Here is a 19,943-nt window from a genome sequence, read left to right as displayed (position 1 = left end):
TGTCATCCACGGCGCAGGCCCCCTCTCATATCTGACAGAACAGGCACATCTCCAGACGCCCGTGGCTTGCTTTACTCGCTCTGTTTCTCTCCTTCTCTCCACCTATCACTTTTTTCTCGTTGGCTCCTTTTCACTCTCTCTCTTCTAACTCTGCATTTCCAAAGCAGCCGCCATGTATACAGGTAGACATAGAGCAGTGCGGCAATCTCAAGCTTTTACTTTAGTCTTTTTACTGAGTGCTCTTTCTCTCTTTGTGTGTGTGTTTACAGATGACCGTCTAGGCAAGAGGAGAAGCTTCTCTCCCAACAGCAGCAGCGAGTGTCCCTCTGACAGCAAGAAGTCACGTAGCGTATCCCCCAAAGGTAAGACCACATAGTGTATTTGTGTGTTGTGGCCGTTACAGATGTGCTTGGATGTGCATTTTCTGAGAGGAAACGGGTCAAATTTGTAAGAAAGAAGACAACATGGCCGAGTGTTAAAGTGAAAGAGAAAGGATGGAAGCTGCAGAGTGAAGAGGGAGAAAGGAAGAGGTATTGGTTTAGCTGCTGGTGGTCAGTGTGTTAGGGTTAGTGTGATGATGGGAATACACACACAGACACACACTGCCTTACACAAGCATACACACACACACACACACACACACACACACACACACACACACACACACACACACACACACACACACACACACACACACACACACACACACACACACACACAGTCTCACTTTCTCACATACTTGAAGACACACTTCCATGCCAGTGCTCTATTAACCTATTCCTCTCTCTTACACACTTACAGTTGCGCGCGCACACACACACACACACACACACACACACACACACACACACACACACACACACACACACACACACACACACACACACACACACACACACACACACACACGTTAGGGGAAGTCTGTAAAGGGTCAGTACACCCAAATTACCAAACAATAGTATTTTGTATGGAACCATGAAGACATTTTTAGTTTTATGTGCTGAGTTTTGTCTCTGAGATTCTTTTTTTTTTCTTTAAAGATTATTTTTTTGACATTTCTGACATTTTTTATTGTGATAGTGGTATCTGGAGAGAGATAGGAAAGGCAGGGGAGAGAGAGAGGGGGCATGACATGCAGCAAAGGGCCTGGGCTGGAATCAAACCCAGGCCGCTGCGGTAAGGACGCAGCCTTGATACATGGTACACAGGTGAGCTACCAGGGCGCTCATTGTCTGTGAGATTCTGCTGCTATGCCAATAAGCAGGGTGTGAACTACAGGGGAGCCAGGGGGAGCTTGGTTCCCTTAATAAGACATGAGCTCCCCTGAAAACATGATTTGTGAAATTTTGGGGGGTCTCTAAAATATAGACAATATGCTATTTTTGCCATGCATTTCTGTTTTTCTGTATTTTCATCATCATGGACCGTGCTTAAATTCACGCATGAGGGTGATTCATCACTAATTCACTTTAATTAAGTTACCAGCATGCATGCTAATCTTGCCATCACCATCGAAGCGTGGCGGAAAAATATTGTAAACTTCATTCACTTTAACTCAAAGATCAGAAAAAAACCCAGGTCTCTGTGGTCGCTTCTGTTTTAAGGTACAATTAACTGCATTATTTACTGTTAGCACTGTATTGTATGTGATGGGTGTTGATGAGGACTGGATCCCTTGTAGGCAGCCTGGACTATTTTTGTTGCTATTTACAATGCTCATGCATGTGTGTGTTGTTATAGGCTGGTTTGTTGATACGTGACCCTCGCATTTGATGTTTTAATTGTACTGAGAAATGATTGTGCTCATCTGTATGTGATGGGTAACTTTAACCGCTGTTGATGAAGACTCGATCCCTTAGGCAGCCTGGCGTGCTCTGTTTTTGATTTAATGCTCATGTATTTATAGGCTGATTTGCTATTTGACCTATCCGTGTCTTATTTGTGCTGATGAACTCTAGACTATAGTCTAGAGTTAATGCCTTGCTTTAGTTGACCGTATTGTATCATACTGTAATGTTTGGTTTTGATACCCGTTAGGAGCTTTGATGTGGTCAGTAACTAATTATTACATATCAGATGTGCTGACATATAGCAAGTAGGCCTACATGCTTGCAGCAACCCCCGAAAGCCATGGTATTGTTCGCACACTGCCAATAAGATGGATGTTTTGAGCACCACCAAAGGAGAATTTGTGGAGTTCAAACCATTGAGACATGACATTTAAAAAAAACTCTACAGCAACTTTTCTTTCCATGTACAATGTCTGGATTACTCAGGTCAATCAACAGGCCTCACTTTGAACAGTTCTCATTGGAACTATTTTCTACCACAGATGTAGTCCCAATGAAAACTGTGGTAGGGGTGAACTGACCCTTTAACAGGAAACAGAGCATTGTCATGTCTGCTTTCCTCCAAACACAGCACATACAGTAATATAATATAATTCAAATAAATTAAATTAAATTAAATTGTATTTATATAGCACCAATTCATAACAGATGTTATCCCATTGCACTTTTCCTGCAGATCAGGTCTAGAATGTACTCTTTATAATATTATTTACAGAGACCCAACAAATGCCACCATGACCAAGCACTTGGCGACAGTGGCTAGAAAAAACTTCCTTTTAACAGGCAGAAACCTTGGACAGAACCAGACTCAATGGTGGGCGGCCATAATATGGTATCTTAGATAATAGCCCCCTATAGATAGAACAATATCATTTTTGCAGCGGATTCCTAATATACACACTTTATTATTACCTTTTCATCTGCTCTCTATATGAAATGAGAACAACATAAATACCAGACCTTGAGAAGGCACATCTTGGCAAGACAATGCCCCTCTGTAGCGCTGCAATCCGGTCTCCATCCTCTATTATTCATATCTTCTTCGCGTGGCGTGAAACCAGGCGCCTGGCATGGAACCGGCACTGCCACTGGGCCCGTCCCTCTGGGCTCCTGTGGAATACTTCCTGACTGATGCATTATACAGCAGGCAAAACCAAGGGCAGCTCACCGCACATCCAGCCTCATCTCTGGAGACACCTGAACAACATGCATACACACACACACACTCCAGGAGCACATGTAAGCCGAACATCATAAGCTGCACACATACAGTGAAACAAATAGCTCTGATTATTTGACATGAGTAAAATTGTTATTTTTGATGGTTCAGTTTTGGAGAAAAAAATAGGTGGGTGAGAGTGTTTGCATTTGGAGGTCAGATTGATTGTAGAGCTCAGCATGAGCCTGGTGTTGACCTTTGACCGGCAGCAGCCCTGCCTGGAGCCTCTTCCTCTGTACTCATTCCTGGCCATTATAGTCTTACTTAGACACAACCCTGCTTCTGAAAGATGCATGGGTTTTTGAGGATGTGTGTTTGTGTCAATGAGTGTGTGTATGTGTGTTTATCTGTGTGTGTGTGTCTGTTTGTATACTCAGGCTTGGCTTCCTTTTAAGGCAAATGGGGCTCGTGTTTTTGTGCCTGTGTGGTTAGGTTTTTCGCTTTTAAAGCAAACAAACCCTGTATAAGCTTGTATATATTCTTCCCTTGCTGTATATTTGCATAAGGGAGACAGATGAAGAAGACTCTGTTTGTGTGTGTGTGTGGAAGTGTGTGTGCAGCCTGCTGTCCAGAGAAGTGCATTTAAGCCATTTCAAAACACTGCTGATCCTGTGTCTTAACCTTGCGCTGTGTCCACACCCACACCCTGACTCTGCACCTGTATGTGTGTTATCTATGTGTATTACATCTTATTGCCTCCAAATCTGGCGACACACACTATCCCTTAATGATTAATGCAGGTGGAAAAATAGATTGAGAGACGGAGAGGGAATCGTATGGATGGAGCCAGAGAGATTGGATGCCGCTGTGTAAATGATGTCTGTTTTTCTTTCTGTTGCAAAGTCGGCACCCCCTGCTGTGTTTAGAGAGCGAGAAAACTTTAGACATGCACAGACTAGTTGCGCGCGTACACATACACACAAACACACACACATACACTTGAGGACCTTAGGTGGATTAGCTGGAGCTTGGCGGTGGAGACAGAGATGCTTGCGTGCTCGCTTCCTCCCCCACCACCTCCACCCCACCTCCGCTCCTCAGCGCCACTCCTGCTCGCCTGCCCGGGGCCAGGCTCAGGTTTCAATAAGGAGGAGGGTGGTAAAAATAACCCCTACTTTCTTCTGCTTCTCCCTCCTCCTCCTCATCCTCTTTCTCCCTCTTCTAACTCCCTAACCACCTCCCTATATCCCCCACCACCCTTACCTTAGATCATGTTACTATTGACAGAGAGAGGGAGGAGGGAGGTCAGAGAGAGAGATTAAGTGTGGGGACTGACAGCAAGATAGATATCATACACCACATCATCTTCACAGCACCTGAAACACAGCACAGCAGTACTACACGCACATATACACACACATGGTGGAAGAAGCTGAGCTCTTTTTTTTAAATTTGTAGTCCGCATTAAAAAGAGTCAAAATACGATACAGTAAAACAGCCCTACTTATAACCTTTAACCCTATGCAAATGTTACTGCTGTGCTTTCTGTCAGAGTAATAGTGAGTTTGTGCTAGGGTCAGGCTCAGACCATTAACAATGCATGGCTGTATGTGTATAGCTTCATCCAAAGATGTTTCCAGAATTTCCACATTGTGAACATGTAGATACCTCAGATTGCTCAAAATTACTCAAATAAAATTCTGGTGTTTAGTATAGACACTGTTCAGAGGAGTTAACAAAAAAATATGCAAACTGATTGCCTTCTGTTCAGAAAAAGTTGGACTCAGTAGTATTAGATTTAATTCTTCTCTTGTCCCTTTGGGGTAAACTGAATACTTTGTATACTTTGCCAGCTTGATTAAACAGCTGTGTTCTGTGTTCAGTTGAGTGATGTCCTGAAATGATTTTGGGTGAACTACAAATTTTCCAAATCTGTGACCTCTGGCTGCGTAGTAAATTTAATGTGAGTATCTGCTTGAGGCAAATTCCTCACAGTCATGACTGACATGGAGATGAAGTATTTAATCATATGCTGAGAAGATAGTTCCGTGTGCAACATAGGTAAATAGCAAGTTATAGCCTAATAGAGTTTTAGAGCAGTTTCAGTTTAGTATTTATCCCCTGATGAGTTGGATATTGACAGTCACTGATTGGTCATAATATGAGTATCTCCCTCCTTTCTTCAGAGAACTCCCAGAGCCCAGTGGTGGAGGCAGGCGGCAGCCACGGCCACATGAGCCCTGAGGAGCACTACAGGCGCATGATGTCAGCGCTCAGCGAGCAAGGGTCCTACGAGGAGCAGCAGCAACGGCTCTACCAGCTGGCGAGCAGCATGGGTCTGCCCGGCCACGGTCAGTCCAAAGACTCTGTATTTGTATGTGTGTGTGGTCATCATCATCCTCACTGTCATCATATTAGATCTCAGATATCTATCTGCAGTGCACTCAGATGTCTCTTGTTACACCATATTACCAGTGCACAGTTGATTTTTAAATTCAGAATAGCGTTTCCTACTCTACCAGTAAGAATGAACTCATGAAATATCTAGAAGTACTTTTCCTTTAGTTTTTTTCTTTATTTTGAAGTAACTTGAGATTTACTTCAAAAAGAAAGAGTTTCCTTTGGAAGCACTTCACCAGCTTCTATAAAAAACACCTCTTCCATCACCTGTCACCAAGTCACCGAGATGCAGTGCTACTTTGTAACCCCAGAGTGTAGCACTGTGTTCAGGGTACCATGTTAAGGTGTGCCATACTGCTGCCATTGTAAAAACCCCAGCCATGGAGACGGCTGACATTTCTATTTGCGATGTGTGCCCACCTGGTGTCAAAGTGTCACTCAGGGTGATTTCTGACCACCATGGCTCTCCGCTGTTAACACCCACAAGCCTTCGCATGCATCAACACCATGATTGATCCGGGAGCTCTCATTGGCTGCCTGCCAACCCTCTAAATCTCCCAACACCCTGGAAACTACCAGTGTGTCCCAGTTTTTCTCAATTTCTACAGACACATAAAATTTACTGGTTTTAGCTTGAGAGAATTGTAGTTTGGTAGGGAAAAAGGAAAATGAGAAAAGTTGCCTCGTTTGGATTTTATAAGTGTGTTTTATTCATTTCACTGTGCCTGCCATTAAATGTTAACCTTTTTCTCACATATTTGTAAAGAATGTAACATTAAGTTCTACCAGTCTTTATGAGCTCTTTCTCAGTAGCATAAATCTAATCGATGCCCTGGCCGAATTGTAGTTTGAGCTACTTTTATTTTTATTTGATTAGTAATGATTTTTAATTGCTGGCTGCAAATCTAGGGGGCGAAGCCTATAAACGCTTTAATTGCCTTTTCCCCGTGTCTTAGAGGAGTTAGAGGCAAGATGCGGTGCATTGCGGGGGTTTTATGGCCCAGGGTGCAGTGTGATCGCTGGCTTCCTTTCCCAGAAGCCTTGCTGGTATGAGGCAGACGCTCTGGCGCAATACAGACATACACACTCCCTTTCTTCACTTCCACATACCAAATAGTTTGATATCTTCCACACTATCGTTTATTCTGGACACGTGCATTCTTCTTCCAAGCTGCACTATTTGCAGAAGAAGAAGAGAAAGAGGTAAAGAGAAACCAGGAATAGGAGTTAAAAAAAAACACCTGAGGAGAGAGGAAATGAGGGAGGAACAGAGACGAGGGAAGAGTGAATAAATAACTTCTCCCTGAGCAAGAAATCAAGGAAAAAAAACATGCCTACAAGTTTACGGTTTATTAATGATGCTCGGGTCACGCACTTAAATAAAACTACCATTTAAAACACAACTTCACGGTAAGATTTCTTTATAGCGTGTTTACATCCACTGTTGTGTTTATGTGTGTCGATCCTCTAAGCAAATAATGAGCCATGGGTATCACAAGCTTTGCCAATGCTCCCTGACAGCCAAGCCTTTGGTGTTGCTAATATTCCTTTTCTTCCACACCTGGCAACTTCCTCCATCTATTCACTGACTGCTTACAAGTTTATGTAGAAAACTTATTGTAACACTACCTTCACATCCTCCCTTTCTCCAATTAACAGTTGGAGCTTATTAAGAAACTGACACTCTCAGACACAAACAGTCTAGGAGGGACAGAGGGATGGCTGTTTTGTCTCTTGAGAGGCTGACGCTAATCACTTCAGCAAGAGCCCCTTGACATTGACCTGGTCTCCGATGGGGCCCCTGTGACCCCCTCCTCCCTCCCCCTTGGGCCCTCACCACCACCATCTCTCCTATACATCTCTATCTCAAGCACTGCTTTTATGCCCCCTCCCCTCCTCCTTTTCCTTACCCCCAACTTTCCCTTTAGCCTTGGTCCCCGCAGAGCATCCTTTCATGTGTTTGAAGTGTAGGGCACAGAAAATTAAAGTGTGTGTGCGTGAAAGAGGCAGGGGTGAGGAGGAACTCTGTGTGCTTGTGTGTGGATGTGTGTATGAATGTGTAGGTGCAAGGTGCTGTTTGAGAGGTTCTCTCTGGACCTGATGGGCAAAAGAAGAGTGGGGGGGGGGGGGGCTGAAATTGGGAGTGGAAGGGTGGCAGGTTTGTAGAAATGGCCAGGAGGGCTTTCCCTCCCTCTTCATATGATGAAAGGAGAGTGGGTGAGAGAGAAAAGAAAGAGAGGTGGGGGTAGAGATCCAGATGAAAGTGATGGGAGGGGTGGGGTGGAAGGGGTGTGCTTCTGTTTTGTCTCCTGGTGTTTAGTCTGATTTGAAACATGAAGCTGTACTCAACATCGCTTTATCATCATCATCCCAAAGAGCCTGAAAACTCCAGCACGTGATTGGTCAAAGTACCAGACAGTCAAAGACATTCAGTGTGACAAACTCGCCACATATTTAGTGCTGGCTAAGCCTATGATACTGGCTGAATACCTCTTCCTGAAAAGATACTTCATTTTCTGGCGTATGGTGCGCTTTAGCGTATGGATGTCGGCTTTTGTGTACCTGCCAGTCTACCAAATCCATCACGAGGCCGGGCAAGCTGTATCAGTGCAGCGGTCCTCTGCATTCTCACGCCGAGAAAAACCCAGCTTAACCGAGGGGATTTAGGCCCAACTCCAGGAATGATGGCGGGAGAAAAATGGGATGGCACAAAAGAGGGATAAGCAGGATGGGTCCGAGTGGTAAACTGGGCCCTCCCAAAATAACTCATGCAAAGGAAGAGATGTATGTGTGAGTGTGTGTGTGTCCTCAATTAGGGACTCTAATTTGCAGTTGGAGGGACTCTCCCCTTGTGTTCCTGCAGCTGCAACACGAAGAGTTTTAGCGGGGGAAATTCTGAACCTACTCTGTGTGTACACACACACACACACACAGACAAGGGTAGAGCCCCAGGTGACCCTGCTCTTCTCAGTTCACATGAAAGAGAATTAGACAGAGCAGGGGAGAGAGAGAGAGAGCAATATGGACCCAATGTGGAGTGAAGCTTTACAAAACAGACTGGATAAAAAGAGAATGGAATAAGAGGAGAAATGGAAGAAACAATAGACAGAGAAATTATCAAAATAATTTCGCATTTCCACCGTTTTATATAACTTGTATTGTGTGGGTTTAAAGGGACACCCGACTGACGTACATATCAAAGTCAGGGCTACCATTGAGGACTCGCATCTTGGGTTTTTAAGCCTGAGTTTCAAATGTTTTTAGACTAAATATCTTTGACTGAAATTAAATGAACAAAACAACATTTAGTATTCTCCACCAGAATTACATACTTAGCAGTGTAAAGAAGGTTTTGAAACACATTTAAATGTTTAAAATTACAAAAAATATAATTGAACAGTGAAATTAATTTTGAATTTTGAAAAATGTTCACACAGTTTGGTTTGTGGCTTAGGTCAGTGGTGTTCAGCTGGTGGAATTTGGACTCATAACCTCAGTATTTTTCTGGCTACGTCCCTGATCAAAGTCGCTTTACTAATCACAGTATTACTCAGCCTGTGGAAATGGTTGTATAAAGTCTTCTGTGGCTTTCCAGAGAGAAAATTACTCAAGTGATATCTCTGCTTGGAGACTACACATTTTTAACACCAAGCCTGCATTACAAACTGGGCACGTGGAGTTGAAAAGACGTGGGTGTTTGTAAGACAGGGAGAGACTAGCGAAAGACACTATTGAGTTGCATTATGGGAAGTGTAGGTTCCAGTATTTTTAGAGCTTGATCCCAATTAAAGTCTGCAGCCCAAAGTTCGGGTCTCTTCCTTGTTTCATATTTTGGCTGCAGTATAGTCAGGATATCTCTCTCTGCTCTGCAGCATCGATTTTGACCATTCTTTTTTTAAAAATCTGTTGTTTGAAAGTCCCCAAACTTTATGAAAGTACAATACTAAATCGCTGGAATAGACCTTTAACTGACCCAGTCATATAAAATAATTGGTGAAGTGGGATTGTGACCACAGGAAATTCATAGAGGACAACTCTTCCACCCTGTCACCCCTGCACCATGTATGCAAGTGCACAAAAGACTGTGTGTGTGTGTGTGTGTGTGTACACGCGCACTCTAGGGCTCTAGTTCCCCACTGATCCTCCCTTATCTCTCACCCCCCCCCCCTACACACACACACACACACACACACACACACACACACACACACCCCTTGTCTGCCGCCAGCCGAGTCCCCTGTGGCCTGGCGCAGCAAACAGATCAATACACCGGAGCTAGGCCGCATTAATATCTGTCGCTTCACCCCCCCCACCCCGGCGCCTGCTCAACTGCTTCAGCACACACGCACACAGGAACACACAGTCAGGCACGCACATGCAAGCACCTAAATCACACAGACACACACAAACACACGTCACACCCGTACCGGCGGCGGAAATGGCCCCTAGTTCCCGAGGGATCTGTCTAATTAAAAAGGGGGCAGAGAAGGGCGGAGAGAGAGGAGAGATAGATTGAGGCAGAGAGAAGGAGGAGAGAGAGCAGGATGGATTTTTCTCTCATTAGAAGCCATGTCTCCTGGTGTGGCCTGGCCTGGCTGATAATGATGAGGCCTCTTCTCTTGCGAGGGCGAGAGAGAACCGGGATTGCTGGGAGAAGGGAAGAGCGAAGAAAGAGGTGGAATGAGGCAAGTGGTAGAGGGCAGAAGGTGGAGAGAGAGGGCAGGCAGAGATAGAGGGAGAAGGTGGGAAGGGGTAAAAACTCTCTGTGCCCGATGTGTGAAGTCGCTTTTTGCTCGCTTGTACAAAAACACACTGGCCATTATTTGTTTTGAAAACACACCATCATTTTTCATGTCGTCTTTCTAGCCTTTTCATTTTTCCGCTTCCACCTCTTTATTTTCTCACATTTGCTTGAAACTGGTCAGCCCAGTTCCAAAGTGTGACAGATGGATTTGAGCGCTATGTGCTAATTTCATACACCTCTGCCAAAATGTCTGTTTTGTTTATCCTTGTTCAGTGTGTGTGTGTCTATGTGCTCATGTGTGTCTGTACGCGAATATGGATGTAACATGGGGATTCGAAAATGCATGACAATCATTTTCAGTATTAATGTGGAATGAGCCGAGGGGAGTTTTTATGAGCTATCTGCATACTTAGCCCTCACAGATCACTACAGGACAACAAATGACCTTTTAAAGTATGCTTCACTTCTGCTATTTTGCCTGAGAACTTGTAATGGTCACACTTACAACTAACGTACAACACACTTAAAATAACTAAGCTGGTGAAATGTATAGTCAGTAGGATTCTGTGTAAAAATGTTGCATACAAAGCTGCGTTTCTGTTAATATCTTAGCATAGACATGAGCAGCTGGATACTAAATTTGTTTTTATCCTCCCCTCTCTCCCCCTCAATTCTTTCCTCCCCTCTGCTTCTTTCCTCTTTGCTTCAACTATTAATCCTTCATCATCTTTGTCATGTCAACTCTATCTTCCTATCACTCTCCCTCCTCTGTGCTTTCCCTGGTTTGTCCCTTCGCTCCTTATTCAGACATGCTGCGTGCTCGCCAGGAGGCGTTGGCTGCGGTGGTGAGGAATCCGGCGGCCTTAGAAGCTCACCTGCCCTCGACGGGAAGCTCCTCTTCCTCCAGCCAGAGACGCAAGCAGGGTCTGCCACAGCACCGGGACGCACATTACACCGACAGGTAAGAAACAGATGCAAACACACACTCGCTTGCAACCCAAATCTCTACGTCAGCCCAGCCATAGCTAGCTGTTGAAACTGCAACTCTGCCCTGCTTGCAATAACAGCATTATTCATCATTAATAAAACCCAACACCCACATCCTCTACACACACGCACACATACATATTGCATAAGAGGCCCCAGTTGATGTGAGCACATGCAAATGTTGAAATCACAATGGAACAATGTTCAGATTTTTCAGAAAAAGCTTGTCAGTGGGAGAAAGAGTAGAAGGAGTTAATCACCTGCCAGTTTGCATCACCACACCACTGCACTTTTCTTTCCATTCTTGCACCCATTCCTAGCTTCCTCAGCAAGATCTGATCTCATATTTGGCTTTTATAGTGTGCCGTAGTGCACGTTTGTGTGTGTCAATGTATGTGCATCTCCACATACATGGCTAAACTAAGGATCCAATAACCTCTTGGCTACCACTGTGGAGCTGCACGCCTGCATCCCCGACTCTTCTTCCCTCCTCTCCCCCCACCGCTGGCCCCTGCACCTCCCAAACAAAGCCGGGGGCAGCGGGAGTGGGCGGGTAATTGCTTGTCGATTATTTATGTGGCGCGGAGAGAGGCGGGGGATCGATAATGGGCCGGCGGTGCGGCAGCAGGGGGGAGGGTGTATGTATGTGTGTGTGTGTGTGTGTGTGTGTGTGTGTGTGTGTGTGTGAGACAGAGAAGGGGGTGGTGAGGGGTAGGGGTGGGGATATAAGCAGAGCGGCCAGGCGCTGTGTGGTGCAGCTCTGGGAGGCTGTGGGGGTGTATATATTGTGTGTGTGTGTGTGTTGAAGCAAGTTGGCAGTCTGCATGTGTGTTCATCTATGCGGATTGAATTTGGGTTTGTTTGTGTGAATATGTCTGCTAATTTGTGTGTGTGTGTGTGTGTTGTGTGTGTGTGTGTGATAGAGAGAGGGGCCAGTAGTGCAGTGTGAATGTAGTCAGTGAGCCACGGCTGTTCTCCGACAGCACACAGAGTAATTAGCCACACAGGACCGGGGAGAGTTAACTAGGCCTCCCCCTCCCTTCCTCCATCTCTACTTCACTTCATCCCACTCTACCTCCCCCTGCCTCATCTTTAACCCTTTCACTCCCAATATGTGAATAAAAAAAAGAGGGGTCAATGAGGAAAATATGTTGAAGTGCCCTTTCTATCACTCGCACCATTGTCTAAATAAGAGAATGCAAGAAGAAAAGGGAAAAAGACAGTGTGATGCAAAACCTGTATAATGTTGCACCTGTACATACTCATGCACATTCACTATAGTGCCAAACGTATATGGACATATACATTTGTGTTCTTTTGCTCTGGGGCTTTTTTAAATTTTTTGGGCTAGGCCTCTTACTTCCTATTAAGGGAAATCTTAATGCTAGAGCATATAATAATTTTTTAGACAATTGTGTGCTTCCAACTTTCTGGCAACAGGAAGGCCCTCCTTATGTGGGGTCCATAAATAAATGGATTTCCCAGTTTGGTGTGAAAGAACTTGACTGGCCTCCACAGAGCCCTGACCCCATCCACCACCTTTGGGATGAACTGAATTGCAGAATTGCAGACTATATGCCAGGCCTTATTGCCCAACATCAGAGCCAAACCTCATTAATGCTCTTGTGGCTGAATGGGAGCAAATCCCTGCACCCAGGTTTTGTGGAATTCCTTCCCAGAAGAGTGGAGGCTGATATAGCAGCATATTAATGCCCATTGGTTTTGGCGGGTGTAATGTCCACATAGCCAAAAGTATGTAGTGTACATGTGTGTAGTGTACTGACTGTACCCACCCCCCATGAAATATACAGAACTTGCAAAAAAAAGAGAGGGAGAAAATTAAGAAGAGACCTGAGAGTGGAAAGTGAAAAGAAAATTAAAATAGAGATAATTGGTGAGTAAAAGCAAAAACCAGAGGCACAGAATGTGAGTAAGCGACAGAATCTCTCCCTCTCACTAACTCTCTCCATGGCTCACCTTTCCATCGACCCCTCATCATTGATTATCTGGGGCCCATTAGGGCCCATTGTTAAAAACAAATCATTAGGGCCGCTCGATGGGCTTAGAGCCTGGCGCTCCATTTGTCTGGCCTTAAATGGCACTAAGCTCACCAAGCATCTGCAAGGCAAATAGGGGAGGGATGGAGAATAGCAGGGAGAGAGAGAGAGAGGAAGTGGAAAACATGGGAGCTTAAAATGGGGATGAAGAGAGGGAAGCAAAAGAAGAAAAGAGGAGATGGCGAGAGGACGAAGTGATGGAGAGAGAGGAACCAAAATAGAGAGTGAGGAGATCGAGACCGTGTGAGATGGGGGGAGTGAGCGAGATAGAGGGCGAGAGAGTGAGCCTCATACATTTTAATGAGCTTCCTGTGTAAATGTGTTCCTGCGGAGAAGGAGCCGAGGGCGGCCGCGCGGCGCTCCTAATCCCCCCACGCTCCCGTCATTAAGGGCAGCCCTGTCACACACACCCCTACACGCACACCCGGACACACACACCCCTACACGCACACCCGGACACACACACTTACATAGATGCACATACACACACACACACACACTGCCTGGGCTGCTGCGGGATGGGACTGCTGTCGCCACTCTGACAGGTCGTCACACACCAGTGAATTCTCCAGGAGCCCCTGGCCTCACTGCAGGCAGAGAGAAACACACACACACAGAGAGAGAGCGTGCATCCAGTGATATAGTTTTGCTTGATTATGAGCCCACCTTACATTTGTGAATCTGCCTATTTTCAGTCTCATGCAAAAACTAGGTGAGTGTTTTTGCCTCTGCTTTTTATAGCATGTTAGTGGTTTGCCAACAAAATGCACAGATAGGGCTAAAAGAAAACCACTCACACACAGACAGACAAACATGTACACACACACATACACAGCCCTAGAGAAAAACGACTAATGTCTGCCACTCCTCCCTTAAAATTGCCTCCTATAAAAGGAGGAAGAGATGGAGGAAGGGAGAGTCAGACACACACTCCTTCTCTCTCTCTCTCTCTCTCAGTCTCTCACTCCCCGTGATTAGGCCTAATTATGGTGGCGCAGACGCCTGGCAGCCCCAGTCATGCAGCTTTAATTGACCGTTATTCATCTGCGGGCTAACGTTAGGCAAGGGTAGGCGGTGCAAGGAGAGGGAAGAAAGAGAGGGAATATCAGACAGGGGGGTGATGGGAGTTTGGCATGCGGGAGCCATGATTGGGGTGGATGGGAGTTTTGCGGGCGCCTTAGTGTAGCCTAGTGGAACTGTGCGTCGCAAGGCTAATTGCTAGCCCTGAGGGATTAGGCCAGGTGATTACACACTGGGCGGTGTAATTACATAAGCAGCGGCTAGCGGGGCCCCGGCTCGCGGCTCCGGGGTCACACGCCGCAGCCCTCACCCAAGATTAATTGGAGCTGCCACTGGAGTGCGAGGCACCGCCGGAGAGAGCGGTTATACGATTAGCATTAACATTTCAGCGGCGGAGGCGATCGATGAATGGTTTTCACCCCCACCACCACCACCTTCTCTGTGCTGGCTCCAACCCCCCAATCTCATCTCCCTGTTCTTGTATGCATGCCCTCCCTCCTTGCAGTTCCTCTCTCTCCTTTTCCCTCACCGTTTAGTGAGGCAGGAGACATGCAGGCGCTAGCTAATTTGAACACGTTTGCAAAACAATATTTGCGGTTGCATGCGTCCCAGTGTTGGTTTTGATTTTGTTGTTTTCCTCAGATTGTTTCCCATGTATGCTTTTGTGCAGCGGCAGTCACACACAGCTGAACTCCGATTGGTGTGATAGCAGCAGCTCAGGAGTAGAGAAACGAGAGACAAGAGAGGGAAGAGGAGAGGTATGGGTAGGAAGCTAGAGATTGAGCTCTGGAAACAGCGGTGGTCTGAGACGCTGTATGGGCAGAGAGCATCATCATCCACTCCAGGCTCGAACCCTCACACACTTTTACTTTCAAAGGGTCAAGGTGCAGATGCCGCACTCTTCTGACAGCTTTTTATTTGCGTCTTCATAACCATGTCCCTGTACCCATGAAGATGTGCACGAAACTCAGAGAAAAACAGAGAAAGGGATCGAATGAGAGAAAGGATTACAGTGAAAAAAAGACGTGAGAAAAACTGAAAGAAATACAGAGGCAAGACAAGGCTGGGGTAAAGAGACGGAGTGATGAAGAGGGGAGAGAAAAATACATAGAGAGAAGTGAAAGAAAAGAAAGGAGTGAACAAGTGAGTGAGGTCATAGAGAAGTAGAGAGACAAGAGTAAAGACCAGAAAAAAGATGGGTAAGACAGAACAAGAGCCAGAGAGAGAGTAAGAAAGGTGAGAGGCGCCTTTCCCCCTCAAGGAGGACAAAAGATGAAGCCAATAATGGAGAGGCCTTTTCAGAAGCAGAGGTTGCAGGACGCTCCATCTTTTCACCGGTTTCAATGCAGCCTAGAGAGGGAGGGGGACAGGGAGAAGGGCGTAAAAAAGGGAGAGAAGAGAGGAGGGATGAGTGTTAATTAGAAGGTCCTTCAGCCCGTGGCCCCGGTCAAGACGTAGAGGCCGCCCCAGCTGTCGGAGCATGACACACTGGCATTGTGCATTCAGCCCTCATTATGTGTGTGTGTTTCTGTGTATATATCGTGTGTCTATGTGTGAGGCGGCAGGGGAAGGAAAGGCTGCAGTCCAGGGTACAGCAATGGCCAGCGGCGCTTGCTGCGGCGTGACAAGACTGATGAGGCACTGGGGCGACAAGGGGGCCTCTGGAGCTCCACTGATAAAAATACACAGCATACATTGGTGTGGCAGCATGCACACACACACACAAAGACAGAGTTAAGACGTACTGAGACCAGAGGAAAAACACAAAATGATTCAAACCAGTCTTTTAAACATAGGAACTCATACATCCCTCCGCGCTTAATGCTTTTGTCATTTTAAAGTATCTAGTGAAATCCAAATTGAACTTAATGTCTTTTTCATATTTGTGTCCACAGAGAACTGTCCCACCCTCCACCCCTACTGTCCCCTCCAACTGCCCCTCACATCGCCTTAGGACCTCACCTTCGGCCTCCTTTCCTGGGCATGCCCTCAGCTCTTTGCCAGGCCCCTGGTGAGTCATCAATTATGCTAAGGTTAAATGGTTAATAGTAATGCATAGCACCAATGGGTATGCATGTAGTATGCTTGGCAGGCACATATATTAGTAAAGAAACATTTGCACTGATACGAAGGAAATGTTCCGTGTCCTGTATCAAACCAGAGGATTAAATTATATATTTTAAAATTTCATAAACGTATGATAGTTGCAGGATATTACCTTTCAAAGAATGTTTTGCAGTAAACAGACAAGGCAAGAATTGTTTTCTTGCAGAGTATCTTTTTGTAACTTAGGTCACTTTAACATGTTTTCTCATAGATTTGCATTATTCCCCCACTGTTTCTAACATTTGGGAGTTTACATGCTTACAGGTGTGTATTTTCTTGCTGTTTCTATCACAGGTTATGGTTTCCTTCAACCAGCACAAGCTGAGATCTTTGCCCGGCAACAGGAGATGTTGAGGAAGCAGAATCTGGCCAGGTTTGTGTGTGTTGTAATGTTACAGTATGTAATAATAGTGTCATTATGGCAACCATGCATAATGGTAAATAATAACAGCTAAAAGTTAAGAGTAGCTTCAAGGTGGGACTTTTTTTTTTTGGACAGTCATGTTTTTAATATACACCCATGCAAGCAGTGTTGTAATGTGAAATACTGTAAAAATTTTAAACATTTGACCTGTACATTAAAGTCCCTGTGTGTTTCACTGCCTCAGACTTGAGATGTCGGCAGAGCTGCTGAGACAGAAAGAGTTAGAAAGTCTCCATCAGAGACAGCAGCAGCAGCGTCTTCTGGGCTCTGACCCACTGGGGGCTCTACCTCCTGGCCTTCCCCCTGACCATCCAGCCCTGCGGAGCCTCCATGACATCCCAGAGGGCCATCCGCTCCGTGAGGAACTGGCCCGCCGCTCAAATGCAATGCTGGTGCTTCGCCATGGGGCTGCCACACCCCTCCTAACCCTCAACCACCACCAGCAACAACCAGGGGCACCCTCCACACCCAAAGACACCCAGGCACAGAGCTCCACTGCTGGGCCAGATGCTGAATCCAGGAAGGCCCCCCGCAGGGGCCCCCATACACAGCTCCGTGCTGGGGATCACACAGGAGAAAGAGAGGACAGAGGAAGGGAGGGAGACAGGGAGATGCAAGATGAGGAGATGAAGGACTCTGACAGTGAGACAGAGATGTGTGAGGAGAGGCAGGACAGTGTCAGTGCCAAGTCCAGCAGTAAACCAAGGGACAGGGAGAGAGACGGGGGTAAAGAGACTGGCAGCAAGGGAGTGTGTAACAGTGCCAAGGAGATTGGAGAGAGCTCAGGCAGGCTGAGTGCCCCTTGTAGTTCAGCAGGTACAGAGTCACCCAGTCGCCACCTCTTCACCCCTGGACTGGGCAAGGCTGAGGTCAAGTACCACCTGCCACCTGGGTTCATGCCACCACTGCCTGCTCTTCACGCACAGTCGTTGCCCTTTGGATTTCCCTACGCCAGCCCCTACTTTCACACGGGTGAGAGACTGAGACACACACAAACACACATAAGGCTGAAAGCTGACACGTGAAACCCATTAGCGTCACTCTCTGTGTGCGTGTCTCCAGTGTGGAGACCTCTCCCTGTTAGGGGCTCTGCCTCTGACCCCTGTGTGACCCTCATGCACACCACCAGCACAGCCACGTGGGCAGAAAGGAGGGAGGAGGGGGTTGTTTGTTCACATACATACTGCACACACACACACACACACACACACACACACACACACACACACACACACACACACACACACACACGTCCATATGTGGACGACAGAAGATTGAAATCTAGTCAGTATAGCTGAAACTATTTGTTGAATTATCCATAAATCACAAAGTTATTCCACAACAATTTTGATTATAAATTAATAGTTATAAGTGATTTATGAAGCAATAGTACCAAACGTTCATTAATTCACAGCTTTTCTGTTTTATATCATTGTACATTGAATATCTTTGGGTTTTGGAAGCTAAAAAAACTCAGAAATTCTGATGGGCATTTTTAATTGTTTTCTAACATTTTATACAATACTAAACTACAAACTAAACATAATCCACAGATTAACTAATAATGAAAATAATTGTTACAACTTAGATTACTGACCCAATTCCACCTGACAATCTCATTTATTTGTTAAATTAAAAGGTTTTCTTCTCAAAGTCATGATTACTAAACTTAACAGAACAAAAGAAAATTTACTGTCAACATTTTTCTAACATATGTTTACGCGTCTACGAGGTGTCTCTAAGCTTGCATTTTTCAGGTTTTGCATCACTAAAAAACATAAAACAGCTGCAACATCTTCAGCCTTAATATCAACTTTGTACCGACTGTTTATATTGACACATCATTTTCACCCACTGCTGGTCTTTCAGGCTCTATGGGAGGTCTTTTCATGGATGGGGAGGACTCAGCCACAGCAAACCCTGTGGAGGACATCAGCAAGTGGAGCGTGGAGGACGTGTGTGGCTTCATAAGCAACCTGGCTGGATGTGCTGAATACACACAGGTGAGGACATAGGGAAAGAGAGAGAGAGAGAGAGAGGGGAGGAAATGGAGGCCAGGGGCAGGCTGACTACTAACCATAGAAGAAGAATAGTGACCAAGATATAAAACATACTGCAACACTACCATAGTATTTTCAAGGGCATCTCATTACATATAGGTAGAAGCAGTGAATGTGTGCGGATGCATGAATGGTCATGTTCACAACTGCAGCTATATTTGTGGGCTTTGTGTGAATGAGGTTGAGTTAGCAGTGCATGTAGGTGTACACCTGTAGCTTGTGTGAATGAAATGTGTATTTGTGTGTATAGCCATATACTGTTCCAAAATGAAATATCCAGCATTTGTGAAAAGTGAACCAATTCTATCCATCTTTAACAAAATAGAACATGGCAAACTATTTAAAAATTGACGATATGTATGTTTAAAAAGAGTTATTTGTCGCTGTAGTCATTCTGGCTGTGGTGTGAAGTGATTCCTTCCTAACGCCAATGTAAGAGATTTGGGGGGGGGGCGGCAAAATCCCTAGTCATTGTTCCATGCAGAAATGATTTGTAAAGTTCAGCTGAAGCTAATATAAAGTGTCAACTGTCTGAGTCAGCTAAATCAGCTTCTAAAATACTTAATATGAAATTCCCTGTTACTAGCTTCAGAATGAACTTTAGAAATAATTTTTGCATGGAGCAAGACTGGAATTTGTCCCCCTCATCTCTTATATTGGAGTCACACTATGAAGAAATTTCTTTATGGCCGGTATGGACAGGAGGAATGATTCCAGTGACCAATAACACTCTCAATGTACATATTGGCATGTGAATATTGTATTAAGAGACAATCTGAACCCATCCAGATATGTTGCTTAAGACCCTATTAGACAACATTTTCTCCACAACTGAATTATCTATATTGTAAAAATGTTGAATGATAGTCTTAAGCTATTTTTTTCCCCTCTCAAAATTGGTATGTAACATTTTGGAATAGAGCTGTTTTGTAGGTTGTGTGAATGAATGTGTAGGTCTGTGCGTTGAGTGTGTGTCGGGGCTGTGGCTGAAGCGGCTGTGTCTCTGCCAGGTGTTTCGGGAGCAGGCCATTGATGGAGAGACATTACCGTTGCTCACTGAGGAGCACCTGCTCAACACCATGGGACTAAAGCTGGGGCCTGCGCTCAAGATCCGCTCACAGGTACACACACACCAC

At 45.4% G+C, this 19,943-nt stretch overlaps 1 protein-coding gene across 4 annotated transcripts in view; it reads left to right on the top strand.

Moving 5' to 3' along the window:
- Window positions 1–19,943, top strand: part of samd11 (sterile alpha motif domain containing 11) — a 51,107-nt gene that overhangs the window by 29,190 nt on the left and 1,974 nt on the right. For 3 of the 4 annotated variants that reach the window (XM_044210551.1, XM_044210554.1, XM_044210553.1), the window contains exons 5-12: window positions 270–362; window positions 5,196–5,360; window positions 10,961–11,114; window positions 16,113–16,228; window positions 16,618–16,696; window positions 16,932–17,719; window positions 18,617–18,750; window positions 19,818–19,928. In XM_044210551.1, coding sequence (XP_044066486.1) covers window positions 270–362; window positions 5,196–5,360; window positions 10,961–11,114; window positions 16,113–16,228; window positions 16,618–16,696; window positions 16,932–17,719; window positions 18,617–18,750; window positions 19,818–19,928 — 1,640 coding nt within the window. The remainder of the gene's footprint in view (window positions 1–269; window positions 363–5,195; window positions 5,361–10,960; window positions 11,115–16,112; window positions 16,229–16,617; window positions 16,697–16,931; window positions 17,720–18,616; window positions 18,751–19,817; window positions 19,929–19,943) is intronic. The other variant, XM_044210552.1, reaches the window with a different exon arrangement.

The sequence above is a fragment of the Siniperca chuatsi genome, linkage group LG10 (assembly GCF_020085105.1).
Source record: "Siniperca chuatsi isolate FFG_IHB_CAS linkage group LG10, ASM2008510v1, whole genome shotgun sequence".
Taxonomy (NCBI): domain Eukaryota; kingdom Metazoa; phylum Chordata; class Actinopteri; order Centrarchiformes; family Sinipercidae; genus Siniperca; species Siniperca chuatsi.
This window is presented reverse-complemented; position numbering and strand designations above follow the sequence as displayed.